General features: G+C 43.5%; 1 protein-coding gene across 1 annotated transcript in view; it reads right to left on the reverse strand.

The window, feature by feature from the left end:
• L3MBTL1 (L3MBTL histone methyl-lysine binding protein 1) overlaps positions 1 to 15,359 on the reverse strand; it is a 2,277,156-nt gene that overhangs the window by 911,556 nt on the left and 1,350,241 nt on the right. The window contains exon 8 of the mRNA XM_044090108.1: positions 6,833 to 6,918. Coding sequence (XP_043946043.1) covers positions 6,833 to 6,918 — 86 coding nt within the window. The remainder of the gene's footprint in view (positions 1 to 6,832; positions 6,919 to 15,359) is intronic.

Raw genomic sequence — 15,359 nt, forward strand, 5'->3', positions numbered from 1 at the left:
GAGTGACAAACGAGATCTGAGGGAGTGTACAGCAGCAGTGCATTATGGGAAGGGAGGAGCTTGAGCTAAGCTGTGTTCTAAGTATGCCGGCTCGGATCCGATATCGGATCCAAGACCCTAACGTGAGGAATGATGACTAGATAACATCAGATCCCACATGGGTGACCTCAACCTGGTCTGTAACATCAATAGGACTTGTTGGCGGGACAGATTTGTGTCCCAGAGACTCCCCCTTCTGTGGAATAGACTCCTGCTCCATGTCAAGCACAGTACATCATTAACCCTTTTTAAGTGCAACCTGGATAACTGGATGGGGAAGAGAAAATACACCCCTGGGATTCCACCTTTGTCCCTGCTTGACAGAGGCATTGGGTGCTGACTTGTCAGAGCATGGGCTAAATTCTTGGCTAGGCTTTTAAAGGCCTCAGGGCCAATAGCCTAGTAACTTCCTATGATCCTATGATCCTATGGTTAAGGAAGCAGAAATTTCACAATCTTTAGTTTATGTTAATGATTTAATGATAGTTTCTCACAATAAATAATTATTGGCATACTCATGGGAATTGTATGGACTTTAGGGAATATAGGATTACAAATAAATAAGGAAAAATATAAAGGGATAGGGAAGGACAGATTTTGGGACACCAGGTATAGAATCTACTGTATTAGAAATAAAACCTTTAAGCCTTAATGTTTGGTTGGAAAGAAAGTGTTCAGAAACAATGGAAAAGTGTGATTTCAAAAAAGAAGGACATAGCTTTTGGAAAACCTTCAACATTCAATAAATGGGACACTTATTGGACTAGCAAGTTATGTAGCTGGTATTTTTCTTTTACCTAAGGAAAAGGAAGGGGAAAAATAAATATTGCACATTTTTTTGGCGGGGGGTACTAATTAAATCCCATCAAAAGAAATATTGTTTAGAACGAAGTAACAAAAAGAGGGATTACATTTAATAAATTCAGGATTCTATCTAGTATCATTACACATGTATTATATGTTACAAAACATTTAACAATAGGAACAAAAATTTGATGAATATTTTTTATTTAAAAGACATTTGGGGATAGTTATGAAAAGGAAAGTGGGTAAGATCTGATGTGGAAATAGAAATGAAAGAATTTCAGAGTAGGGTGCATCAGTGGAAAGTAAGTTTACATGGCTTGGTGGTTGACAGTTAACTGTGCTATACAAGTATTATGGAACTTTTCTATTATCAAGTATGTTAACAGAAATAAACAAGAAAGAGAGGAAATTAAAAACAGAAGAATCAGGAAAGAGAAACTAACAGAATAGTCTGACTTTTTGTGGTGGCTACCCTTACTAAAATTATCCATTAAACAACATATGAGGTATAAAACGTTTGCAGAAAGGAGGTATTGCAGGCAAGGATGTAATGTACAAGAAGGTGATGAACATATTTTCTTAGAATGAGTTCAACACTTTTGGGGTATGTAATACAATGAATTCCAATTCGAGGAAATAAAAAAATGCATCAATGCCTATTACAAGATTTGGAGACTGTACGACTCCATGGGATTCACATCTTGAGAAAATAGACTAATTTTCTCCGCTATTTGGTTCTTATGGTTAGCAAGTATTAAATAATAAGGTGTGTTGCTTGACTGAAGGTTTAAAGGTTTAGGTAGATTAAAAATTTAATTATGGACAAAAGAGTTGGGGGATGAATTGTTTATTATTGTTCTTTTTTTCATGACTGTTTTAATTTTATAAACTGGAATGTATTTTTGAAAATTCACAGATGTAGATTTCTATGTTTGTAATACAAAATCCTTATTGTACACATTTACTTTGTATATTTATAAATATGCAAAAGTATGCTTTTTCGTATATAATTAAAGACGCCCCCTAATCTTTTCATACATGCTGTGAGATCTTTTACATCCACATGAGCTACTACCTCAAGCAGATGGGACCTCAGTTTAACATCTCATTCCTGAAGTAAAAGAAGTCTCTGACTCTCACGATTGCCATTATTTGCTGACTTGTAACACACCACCATATCTCAGAGAATCACACATTTTAGAAGTGACAGATCAAAGTGTTAAGCTAGAATTGGGGATTCCCTGAAAATCAGGTAAACCTAAGAGATATGGCTGGGTAGTTTAAGGTGGTAACAAAAGTATAGGATTATCTCTGAGTGGGGAGTGTACAGCATATATCATTACCAGAATATAGCTTAAGGACTCAGTTATATACTTGCATTATGCTTAAAACAGATGATACAAGAGTAAAATGGCCTTAAATTAATTTTAATATACACTTGTCAAATATAAAATCTTACAACAGACAGCTCCTCTCTGATAATATGGCAAAAACTTTCATCATCCCACCTCACAAATCATACCCTACCAACAGATTTGTATTAGTTATCAAGGCACCCTTCTTTGTGCTTTGTTTAACCAAATAACTAATAAGAAAAAAAAACAAAATTCTATTTTGAGTAATGACAGACACTCATTCAGCAAAAGTACAGTGCATGCCACAACATACTACACACAAAGTACAGTTGTGTAAAATCTTACCATAACAGTAGATGTCTTTCTCTTCACTGCTGCAATATTCTTTACTATATGGATCTCCTGCTTAGGACAACCAGGCATCCGGCCTATATACCAAAGCCTTACAATACTGTATGCACCATACATCAGATGTATACTCCCTACAAAGGATGTAGGACATAAAGGTGATATACGGACACAGTTACCCAGAACTGAATTGCCCCACTAGAGAACAGTTTCCATAAGATAAAGAAGTCTGTTCACATTTAGAAGGAGAAAATGTAGAAGAAAAGAGGAGCCCCCTCAACCAGAAGGGAATCCAAAACAAACAAGAGAGGGTTGGAAGGAGAGAGCGAATATTCCAACAGTGAAGACAAGGACATCTACTATTGTGGTAAAATTGTACACAACTGTATTATGTTCTTCTATACTACTACTGCAGTATTCTTTACTACAGGGAGAGTAAAAAAGCTCAAGAAACAGAATGGGAGATGGAAGGCTGAGAAAGAGCCCTCAACAAACCCATAAAAAATGGCTCTAGCAAAACCTGCTCTGGCCCTAGAGCCCATATCCAAAACCTGTTCTGGCCCTAGTAGCAGCTTTAAGGATGGAATTAGTGTCTATCCCCTTGAAGAAAGCACCAGAACAGACAACAGCCTTAGTGGAATGAGCCCTAACAGAAGTAGACAAAAGATTTACCATGAAAAAAGTAACAGAAATAAAAGGTTTTAGATATTCAGGAGGATATGGTTTGCTTAGAAACAGCCAACCCTAATGTCCTGGGATGAAAAGAAACAAAAACCTGGTCAGAATTATGAATGGCCTTAGTATTATCCAAATAGTACCTCAGCTTCCTGTGCAAATCCAAGGTATGCAAGACCCTGTCACTAGCAAACTGAATTCCATTTTTAGACAAGGAAGGAGATGTACACTCAAATCCAGAGGACGGCAGTGCTACAGCCAAACTGACTTGAGGTACCACTGAAGCATCCGCATATGCAGTCTGGCAAGAGGGACCATTTGAACAGAACAGGGCATGAATTCCACTGCCTAAAGAAACTCTCTGGCTGGAATGGCAGTCAGAGGAAGAAGGGAGTTAAAGGTGGCTGTCAATGACAAAACCTTTGGAGGTGGAAGAGAAGCTAACATTGGCAATGTCTGTATCCTGCATCCCAGATACACATGACCTGGAGAGGGAGTCAGGATGGATTTTTGGAAATTGATAGTTAACTCCAGTCTTTGAAGAAAAGAGATGATAGACTCCAGATCCTGTAACAGGCAACTAGGATAAGGTGCCTGAAGCAACAGGTCATCTAGATAAGGAAAAATCTGAATGCCTTGGAGCCTGCATAAAGTAATCACAGGAACTAGGCTTTTTGTGAATACCCTTGAGGCAGTTGAGAGGTCCAAAGGGCAGAGCAGAGAACTGAAAATGAGAGAAAGAAACAGAGAAATGTAAAAGCTTCATAAAATGACGGTGAATAGGAATACAAAGGTAAGCGTCCTTCAAATCCAAAGCGACCAGAAAAGCCTGGAGCAGTAAAAGAGGAAACAGGGTTTGAAGAGTAAGCATCCAAAAAGAGAGGACCTTGAGAAATGTGTTGAGCAGGGAGAGATCCAGAATAGGTCTCCAAATACCCTCCTTTCGAGGAACCAGGAACATCCTGGAATAAAAACCCTTGAGAAGGGGAAACAGGCTGAATGGTTCCTTGGTTCACCAGGGACCCTAGGACCTCTTGGAAATGAAGCTGCTCTACAAGAGGTTGAGGAATCCCTGAAAAAGGAGGGAGAGACTTCTATACCATGAAGTAACCCTGAAGGATTATAGAAAGAACCCAAGAGTCTGAAGTGATGAAAAGCCAATCTGGAAGACAAACGGAAAGGGAAAGGCAAAGGGACAAAGGAGCCTAGTCAAAGAGTGGGGAGACAAGCTGCCAAAGAGAAGCAGGCTTATCAGATAAATTAGGCTTCTGGGCCACAAAAGTTTGAGAAGCCTTAGCAGAGGAGGCTTGCCTACCACCCTTCCTGCCCTTGGAGATCTGGCGGGGCTATCTGTGGACAAAAAGAGATCTAAAAGGATAATTATAATTTATGGATAGGAAAGACAAAAATATGTTTAAGGTCCTGCAAAGCTTTGCCTTTCTCTTGAAGAGATTTAAACATGTTAACAGCGGCAGTCCCAAAAAGATGTTTATTATCCAAAAGAAAATCCAGCAACTTGGCCTTAATGTCCTCAGACAAAGATTGGAGACGAAGCCAAGAATAATGCCTCATGACAGACCTGTAAGTAGCATCCCTGGAAAAGGCATCAGCAGCGTCATAGCTACACTTGATGGAATGTCAAGCCACTTGAGAAGTAGAACCTAAAACAGATAAGGCAGAAGATTTGTCTTCAGACTCAGGGAGGTCAGAAATAACTTGACAAGCCTGAGCAATCAAGGCCAGAGCATATCTGGTTATGTGGGTTTGGTAACTAATAGCCCTAAAGGCCAAAGTAGAAGGAGTGTAAACCTTCTTACCAATCCTTTCCACTGCTCTACTATCCATATCAGAAGGCAAAAGTTTAGAAGAGGCAAGAGCTTGTAAAGTTTGTCAGAAGAGACTGACACCCCAGCAAGATCAGTAGAAAGATACTTAAATAAAAACTGACAATTCGTAGGGACCTTACAGAACCTATCAGGCTTCTTAGGAGCAGAAGGCTGAGAGTCGGGAGACTTGGAAGCAGCAATGAAAGTGTCTAACAAGGCAGCCAACACAGAAGAAACTGCAAAGGGTTTACGAGAATCCATATGAAGCAACTCATATCAGAAACTTGAGAAGAATCTCACCAAAGGACAGTTCCTCAAAAAGAGACTCAGGGCTAATAGACTCCTCATCAGAACCATGAGCCAAAGATGAAGGCATCTGTGAGGAATAGGACAAGGACCCCTCATCAGACTCAGAATCCTTATCTGAGGAATCCCATTCCCCAGGCTGTTTGGAAGGGGTAGAGGTGCAAGTTGGAGCAGGCAGTAAAACTACTTGAGGAGGCTTCAGGGCTATCAAGGCAGAAAACAAGCCCTGAGTAAACTCTTGCCATTCTCTTTGAGGATCCTTAGGACTGACTGAAACTTGCTTTGCCTTTTGTCTTTTCTTGGAAGGGACATCACCCTTAACAAATATGGAGGTTCCGACCCCTGGCAAGATTCAGTAAGAGCACCCAGAACTTATGTGGACTCGTTCTAGGACCCTCTGAGATGATCAGTCATGGTTCCCTCTTGACACCCAGAGCAGATGCCTGCAAAGCCTTGGAGGATGTGCAAAAAAGATGAATCCATGCCAGTTTCCAATGGGGTCATGGCACAGGAATCTGGTGTAGACACCAGACGGCCTACAGAGCTATCACCCACTTCTACAGTGACATCTGGTGGAGGCTGGACAGCTAAAGAATCCAGCCGAGACTTCTTGGACTTCTTCTTACCTAGCGGGAGTAACTCAGGGATAAGGGATTCTGCCATGCTGCCCTGGGCCAACTGTTTAAGCCATTGATTTGCAAGATAAATGGCCAGGGAAGACAAATAGCTTCCGAGTGTTTTAGGCACCAATGCCTTACAGATACTACAAGAGGTATGGTCTTGGGATGCAACCAAACAAAACAGACACTGCTCATGATGATCCTTATGGGGAATCTGCCTCACACACAGAAATTTTCCCATCTTGGATGAGATGAACTCTAGGTAATCAAAATAAAATACAAGACCAAAAGAAAGAAATAACAAACCCAACGGGGCACTTATCTGATGGTTAGGTATGGAGCACAGCAACAAGGCATTCAGACTGACGACTGACAATGATGTTCGAACTGGCAGCAAAGAAGATCTGGGTAACTGCATCCACACATGATCTTTATGCCCTACAGCCTGTGTGGAAAGCATACATGTGACATACGGCACATACAAAATCCTAAGGCTTTGGTACACTGGCCGAATGCCGGGCTATCCTAGAGGGGAGATTCCTATAGTAAAGAATACTACAACAGTGATATAGAAAGACATCTGAAGTATACATGTTCTATGGTATTACATGTAGTAGTTTTCTATTAGGTCAAAACAGAGCAAAACTATTCTACAGCTGTTGGGCTGTCACACTGAACAAGTGAACGCCAACATAAAAGGACAGCACAGAGAGGGTGAAAAGGGCAGCTCAGCTATCCAGGGGGGCATGAGGATGTGGGCTGGTGTCAGCTGTAATGGTGGTCATCAAGTCGAATCAACTGAGTTGACAGAGATGGGAAGTGACTACAAAATAAATAATTTTAAAGAGAGAATCACCTCATGAAAAAGCTTTAAAGGGGCAGTAACAGCCTTCTGTTCTTCTAAGTAGGATGGCCACGACCAACCTTCTTTTTTCATTCCATCTGAAAGAAGCAAATTAAATAATGAGTAGTAGCTCACAGTATCACAGTTAGCCCAGCAGTTACCATAGTTACAAGTGATTACGCAACTCAGTCATGAAATCACAATTTTTCTCTCAGGTTATTCTAATCTGAGAGCAAACTAACACTGATTTCATTTATACAGCACCTATAAAAATAGATCTCCAGTTTAAAAAAAAACAATTAAGTAATAATGAGTTAATTGACTCGCTCTACATGGCAATAATGTGTCAGCTAAATGAATAATGTAGGAGACCAAATAAAAAGAACTTTAATGTTACAAGAAAATCACTTGTCTGCATGAATCAACAACCTTATCAGTACCGATGTTCACGTTTCAAAAATAGTTTTACAGTACTTGTTTTAAATTCTGTTACAACTATTAATATTTTACATGATTATATTTCATTTACTGCTGCTTTTACTATGTACAGAAAGATTTTAAAAGAAGTTAGTACATTAACGCTTCAAATTACAGACAAAGCAAATGCCAGTTTTCTGTAATTATCCTGTTAAAAAAATAAAATGTCAGTTGTATGTTTCTATGCAAAGCACATTATTTTAACACCTTCTTAATGATTGGGAGCATGCATGCTTGCAACAGTGTACTTCATAACAACACAAGTGCCTGTTTATTTTCTCATTGTGTAACCAAATGAATCTCTCTAATACTCCTGATAACTGGACTTCACATATTTCTTTCTCTAAAATACACTGAGACTGAGACTTAGAGAGCTTCTCTCCACCCCCTTTAAATGGTCAATCCAGGTTGGTCAAATAGCGTGATAGAATCTTCAAATCGGAAACAAAGTAAGTCGACATAAAAAAAATGCCTCATTAAGGCTCATTACCATGTATCTGGCATGTATACACACACACACACACACACACACACACACACACACACACACACACACGTGTTTACATAAATAGAAGTTATGTTCTTACCATAACGTTCCATGTTAGTTGTCTTCTTCTCGCCTTCTTCTTGCTGGATGGGTTCGGAGCCGACCTCGGCTCCGACTCGGCCACTCTAAAAGCTCGAGAGTTGGTTCCACCGGCTCGAGGCTCCCCTTATATCCCACAATGCTAGGCGAGAGTTACCTCAGATCTCGTTTGTAAGCTAACCCAGCTTATATCAATAACAGTATAACTGTAAATAGAATCCACCTCTAACAGCAGGAAGAAAAAGGGAGACCTACATCCTGAAATAAGAAATATGCACAATAGCATATGACTAAGAAAGAGGTGGTAGAAAGAGAGGTCACGATCACAACTCCTCTAGGTCTGTCCAGGCCAGGGGGAAGGAGGGTGGGACGCAAGAAGAAGGCGAGAAGAAGACAACTAACATGGAACGTTATGGTAAGAACATAACTTCTATATGTTAAGTTGTCTATCTCGCCTTCATTCTTGCTGGATGGGACCGCGTCCCTAGCACCTTGTCCTGGGTGGCCTAACGGAACAGACTCCTGAGAACAGTGGAACCAAAATTAGCTCTATGCCTAGAAGCTAAATCCAACTTATAATGGGAAATAAAAGTGTGAGGAGTAGCCCAAGTAGCCGCTGCACAAATGGTGTCAATAGGCAGTCTGTCTTGGAAGGCTAAAGAAGTAGCCAAAGCTCTGGTGGAATGGGCTTTAGGTTTATTAGGCAGTTTTGGTGTCTAATCTCATAAACAAGGGTAATCAGAGACGTTAGCCATCTGGATAATGATACCTTTGAAACTGGAAGTCCTTTTCTGCTTTCCGCATAGGAGACAAACAGCTGATCAGATTTTCTGAATTGTTTCGTCCTGTCCAAGTAGTACCTTAATTGACGATGAACATCCAGGCAGTGTAATTTTTGTTCAGACCTATTTGAATACTCTGGGAAAAAGACAGGGAGGTCAATGCTTTGGTTTAGATTTGATGTTGAAACCACCTTAGGCAAAAAGGACGGGTTAGTTCGTAAGGAAACTCTGTCCTTATGGAACAAAAGATAAGGAGAACGACAACTGAGTGCTTGAAGTTCTGAAATTCTTCTAGCTGATGTGATAGCCACCAGAAAGAGAGTTTTCCATGATAATAATTTCAAGGAACATGAAGCTGCCGGTTCGAAAGGGGAAAGAATCAAAGAAGCAAGAACTAAATTTAGGTCCCAAGGAGAAGGAGGATTTCTTATAGGAGGTCTGAGAAGAAAAACTCCTTTCAAAAAGGCTTTGCAAAGTTTGTGGGACATTAGGGCAGATTCGGAGATACCCACATGGAAATTAGAAATAGCTGCCAATTGAACCTTAAGAGTAGATGGAGATGAACCTGCATGGAAGAGTTCAGCTAGAAAATCAAGGACTAGTTGGATGGAAGCGGTGAAAGGATCTATGTCCTTTCCTTGTGCCCAATATGAGAAGCGTTTCCACTTACTCAAATAAATCTTTCGAGTGGAAGATTTATGGGAAGCTATCAATATATCTCTAACAGAGTGAGATAAATGAGGAAGCCTGGCTACGGTTGGAACTGGAGGAACCAAGCAGTGAGGTTCAGAGAGGGGAGGGAGCGATGAAACTGACCCGACTGATGGATCAAAAGATCTGGAACTAGGTCCAGATTCCACGGTCGCTCCAAAAGAAATCGATGTAGAAAGGGGAACCACACTTGTCGAGGCCAGTAAGGAGCAATGAGGATCAATGAGGCCTTCTGAACGATAGCTTTCTGTATTACTTGAGAGATCAGTGGGAAAGGAGGAAATGCATACAGAAGTCCCCGGGGCCAAACTTGGACTAGAGCGTCTCTGCTGGGTTGGCCTGGTAAAGGGAATAGAGTGAAGTATTCTCTGCACTTGCTGTTTTGGGGAGTAGCAAAAAGATCGCAGCAAGGCTGACCCCACTTGAGAAATATCTCTCTCACTACAGAGTCTTTCAGAGACCACTCGTGAGGCATGAGTATAGCTCTGCTCAACTTGTCCGCAATGTGATTGGACTTCCCGGGGATGTGCGTTGCTATCAGAAAACGCTGAGAAGAAATCGCCCATTGCCACAGTCTGAGTGCTTCTCGACACAGGGGGTATGATCTGGTTCTGCCTTGTTTGTTGATGTACCACACTACAGACATATTGTCTGTCTGGATTGCAATCGTTCCCAAGGGAAGAGAGTCTTGAAGGGCTTGCAACGCTAAAAGCACTGCTCTCATCTCCAGAACATTTATGTGCAAGTGGCATTCGTTTGGTTGCCATGTGCCCTGGACTGTCCTGCCCTGATAATGCCCCCACCCGATCAGGGAGGCATCCGTTGTCAGAGTAGCAACCGGAGGAGGTGGAACAAATGGTCTTCCGACAGGAGCTGGGGAAGACATCCACCACATGAGATGCTTTTGCACGCTTGCGTGATCATAATGGTGTGAGACATTGGAAGTTCCTGGTATGACCATTGAGAAAAAAGCATCCACTGAAGGATCCGCATGTGGTATCTGGCCAATGGGAGGAGAGGTATGGCGCTGCCATGATTCCCAACACCTTTAGAACTAACCTGGCTTTGGCTCTGTTGTTGTTGAGAAGAAGTGACACCAATTTGTGAATGTCTGATATCCTTTGGTTCGTTAGCGTTGCAGACATGTTTATAGTATCTAAATTTGCGCCTATGTAGGTAATAGTACGACAAGGCGACAAAACAGACTTTTCGCAATTTATTGAAATACCCAGTTTTGACAAACGCGAAAAGTATAATCTCTGGCCATCAGAAGGAGATGCTTGGTGGGAGCTGTGAGAAGCCAGTCGTCCAAATATGGAAACACCTGGAATCCTTGTCGTCTCAGGTGAGAAGCTACCACTGCCATGCATTTGGTAAACACCGGGGCAGTGGTGAGACCAAAGGGCAGGGCCCTGAATTGAAAATGACTGGTTCCCAGCCTGAAGCGGAGGAATCTTCTGGAGCGTCTGTTTATTTTTATGTGATAGTACGCATCCTGAAGGTCTATAGAGCACATCCAGTTTCCTTTTCCCAATAGGGAAGAATGGATTGCAGCGTGACCATCCGAAATCTTGTTTTCTTGACTGATCTGTTCAAGATACTGAGATCCAAAATTGGTCTCCAGTCCCCTGTTTTCTTTGGAACTAAAAAGAACCTTGAGTAGATTCCGGATCCTTGTTGGTCTGCTGGCACTGGCTGAATTGCTCTTTTGCAAGCAGTTTTGAAATTTCCAAAGCTGCTATATCCCTTTGAGCGGTGGAACATCTGGAAGGGATTTTTGACTGATTTGGAAAACGAAGAAAGGGGATAGAATAGCCTTCGAAATGATGGACTGTACCCATTTGTCTTGAGTCAGGGATAGCCAGGCTTCTGGGTACAGTGACAATCTTCCCCGACTGCCTCCGAAGATGGGCAGTCGGGCAACACCTCAGGGATGCTGAAAGGGCTTGTCAGGAAAGGCTTCCCGATTGCCCTGGTTCTGCGGACCCCCCCTGCCCCTAGGGCGGCGTCTACCATTGTTATTCCCACCTCTGCCTCTGGTAGGAAAACGACTCTGTCGTCAGGCGAAGTCCCTTGAGATTGTTTACGGAACCACATCTTTCCACCCTTCTGGCCTTTGGGGTAAGGCCTAGAAGGAGTCGAAAACGGACTCCGGCGGCAGAAAGGGTCTTGCCATCAGTCTCGCACCTAGTCAGGGTTTCTTTCACTTGAGGACCAAAAAGAGATGGTCCATCAAAAGGGGAGTTCGTGAAAGACGTCTTTAAAAGTTCCGAAAGTTGCATAGCCGCATCCAGGCGTGCCTACGTAAGGCTACCCCTGTTCCTGCGGCTCTGCTCGCTCCATCGGCCGCATAAGAGAGGAGGCATGGAGGAGTTGGAAATGGAATTAAGGATAGCCAGCTGCGTGTTCATTTTCTCTTGGAAACCCGCAGCTGTAGGGTCCTTCAACATTTCACTCGCTTCCTTGACCAAGTCCCTTTGAAGACGAGTGAAATGGCACAGGTAATTCAGCCGACGCATGGTAACTATCGCTGAGGAGAACATCCGCTTCCGCACCTATCCATGGACCTAGATTCCTTGTTAGGTGGATGGACAGGCACTGAAGGATCAGCCAGTTCCTTCTTTGTGGCGGCAGCTACCACCATAGCATCCACAGAAACTCCTTTTGATAAAAATTGCTTGTCTGATGGAGCTGTGATGAATTTGGAGGGTCTCCTGGGAGTGGGGTCCACTGAATCAGGAGCCGTCCATGCCTTCTTAGCAACCACCTGCATGAGGGGGTCGAAGGGGGGGGGGACACCCAGGAGGTGGAAGGACGAGAGCCAAACGCCTCAAGATACACAGATTCGTCCTCCGAAGGGTTGAGGGCTGGCCAATTTCCCCTCTGTTTAAGGATCTCCAGAATGTCTGCAAATGAGACATCTTCAGAAGGGGAACGGGGGGAACCCTCAGAATCATCCAGATCTGTGTCCGACGTGATAGACTCAGGTGAGTCAATGTGCTTCCTCTTGCACTTCCTCTTCCGAGGGGGCTCTTCTACCAAATCAGGAGAGGCCTCGGAAGAGGATGAAATCCCCAAAGGGGGCTCCTGAGGAGCTGGCTCTCTGCGGTCCGGGATGAGGGAGTGAGTCGACTTACCCTGAGGCAGCATAGAGGGAGGGGCTGATGGAGCCGACTGTGGAGTAGAGCCCGGCTCTAACACACTCCGCATGACCTCGAATGCACCCCTGTCAGGCAGAGCCAGAGGTCCCCGCTCCGAGGAGCTAAGGACCCCCCTCGGCACCGACAGTGATGGCTCGAGGCGATGTCGGAGCCGAACTCACCAGCGCCAAGCACCGAGAGGAGAGGGGGTCGGACAAGGGACCGATGCCACTCACCTCCTCGGAGCCGACGAGGGAGGTCCGGCGCCGAGATTCCTCCACGGAAGAAAACGGAGCCGACGACGGAGCCGAAGACAATTGTCTCGGCTCGGTGACCACAGTCTCGGTTCCGACGACCCGGCTCGAACTCAAAAGAGTCGAAGGAGGAAAGAGTTGATGGACGGGGCAGGCACCGACTGATGAGTCGGGCTCTGAAGCATCTGGGCTAGTGCCTCGGACTTAAGTAGTCGACTCACCACCCTCTGAAGGTCATGATCGGAAAGCCTCGATGACCTAGAGGAATGAGACCTTTGGCTCCGTTCAGACAGCAGGGGAGATCCTGGAGCCGAATGAACGGAGCCAAGAGAAGGTGACCTAGACCTCTTTCTGGTTGTCGGCTCAAGATCTTGTCGGAGCCGACACGGTACCTCGATAACCTCGGCTCCGGCCGGAGCCGAGGAAGCCACAGAAACTGTGGACTGAGTCTTATCGGCTCCAGCCGGAGCCGATAAAGGCAAAGGTTGAACAACCTGAGGTCTCGGCTCAGAAGCCGGAGCCGAAGACCTCGATGCCTTAGAGGGCTTCCCTGTTGAAACTGACAGGGAATCCTCTGGTTTTAACAAGCCTCTCAGAATCAACTTGTTTTTTCTCTCCTGCAGGACCCTGGGGCTGAAGCCATGGCACACAGCACAGGAGTCCTGCAGGTGCAAAGGCCCCAGACAATAGACACAAGAAGTGTGAGCGTCTGTCAGAGACATTTTCTGACAGCACGCATCACACTTCTTGAATCCAGAGACCTTTGCTTCCTTTGACATTTTCCTAACTGACAGGTGTACACTAACACACACCCAAACACACAGTTATACCCTGTCAGAAAAAATTATTAATACTAAAAATAATAACAATTTTAGTAAAAATACTAATAATTAAGCACAAAAAAGTTAAAGTAACTACACAAACACACCCTAGGGAAGGGAAGGCCAAAGGCCCAAGGGAAGAACTAACGGTTCTTTTAATAAGAAAACGGGGAAAAAATAGGGTCGGGGATAAAGATCTATATCCTACACTAATTTAGGAAGAATTAAAGTTAAAAGGGGAAAAAAGAGTAACTTTTTGTATAAAAAGCTAACACTCACCAGGAACCGGTAGAAGAAACCAACCTCGAAGCTGTAGCGGCAAACGAGATCTGAGGTAACTCTCGCCTAGCATTGTGGGATATAAGGGGAGCCTCGAGCCGGTGGAACCAACTCTCGAGCTTTTAGAGTGGCCGAGTCGGAGCCGAGGTCGGCTCCGAACCCATCCAGCAAGAATGAAGGCGAGATAGACAACTTAACATTTGTCCATTCTCATAGTAACACTTTTTCACATTTCTGTATGTACACTGCATTACACACAAACACACATATATGTACCCTTACCTCTTGCAGGGTAACCACCCAGGCTCACACACACACACACACACACACACATATGTATACTACAGTGGTGGTGCTGCGGTAGCATTGTCGCATCACAGTTAGACGTTGCCCGTTCGATTCTCAGTTAGAGCGTCTTCTGTGTGGCGACATGCATGAACGGGCATTCCTTCGTTGAAGGTTATGCGTTAGGCCCGGCAAGCCAGCACGTAAAACTCTACTGCCAATCATTAGCAGACCGGAGTTTCGCTGTGGCGACCCCTAACCGGGAAAAGCCAAAAGACACAAACAATACGTATATATATATATATATATATATATATATATATATATATATATATATACACACACACACACACACACACACACACACACACACACACACATATACATACATACATACACACACATACCCCCGACACACACATTCATGCAGCTGTATTCATGTCCCTACAGAGATAGATATATGCAGATGCACACAAACAACTCTCTGCAGTTATGTATAAAAATGAATTGGTGAAAGATGAATTTTTGATGGTGTTGACTTTTTTCTTCCTTGAGACGAAATTTACTCAGTTAAGTAATTCAGAATTGCTTGGCTGAATTAATCCATTGCCAATGCCATTTCTAGGGAAAAATATGTGGCTAATTTGCATAACCCTCTCCCTCACACTGCCACACTTGCATGCAGTTTCACCAACAAGATTACTCTCTGCACTTTGACCACTGCTAGGAGAAAACAGTAGCAAAACAGTAGTCTTTGAAATTATCAGGCTTACTGCGAAGTAGAAGCCTTCTTATTGAAGGCTTCCAAGTCATAATAAGCCCTTTTGAATCCCATGGTATGGCTGTACAAAAAGTACAGTCATGTAAGTAAACGTACTATAAAAGCAGATGTTCAAATGATCACTGCTATAGTGCTCATAGCTATACGGGTTACATTCTGCCAAGGATATAACATCTGGCCTGCTTCCAAAGCCAAAGCTTCAGGGCACCTTCAATGGGCCCAAACTGTAAGGCAGCTCAAGCTGAGCTGACTAAAAAAAAACTTTGGTGCCATGCCCTTCACAGCTTTGCTGCTAACAGACAGAGGAAGGCTGGGCCCTGAATGGTCAATGCTAGGAAGGACAAAAAATGAACAACCATATCCTGGCATAAACAACACACCAAAAAATAAGGGGGATGGATGGAGGGAGCTGGCTACTGCAGC

The sequence above is a fragment of the Protopterus annectens genome, chromosome 12.part0, assembly GCF_019279795.1.
Source record: "Protopterus annectens isolate FY-2018-M chromosome 12.part0, PAN1.0, whole genome shotgun sequence".
NCBI lineage: Eukaryota > Metazoa > Chordata > Ceratodontiformes > Protopteridae > Protopterus > Protopterus annectens.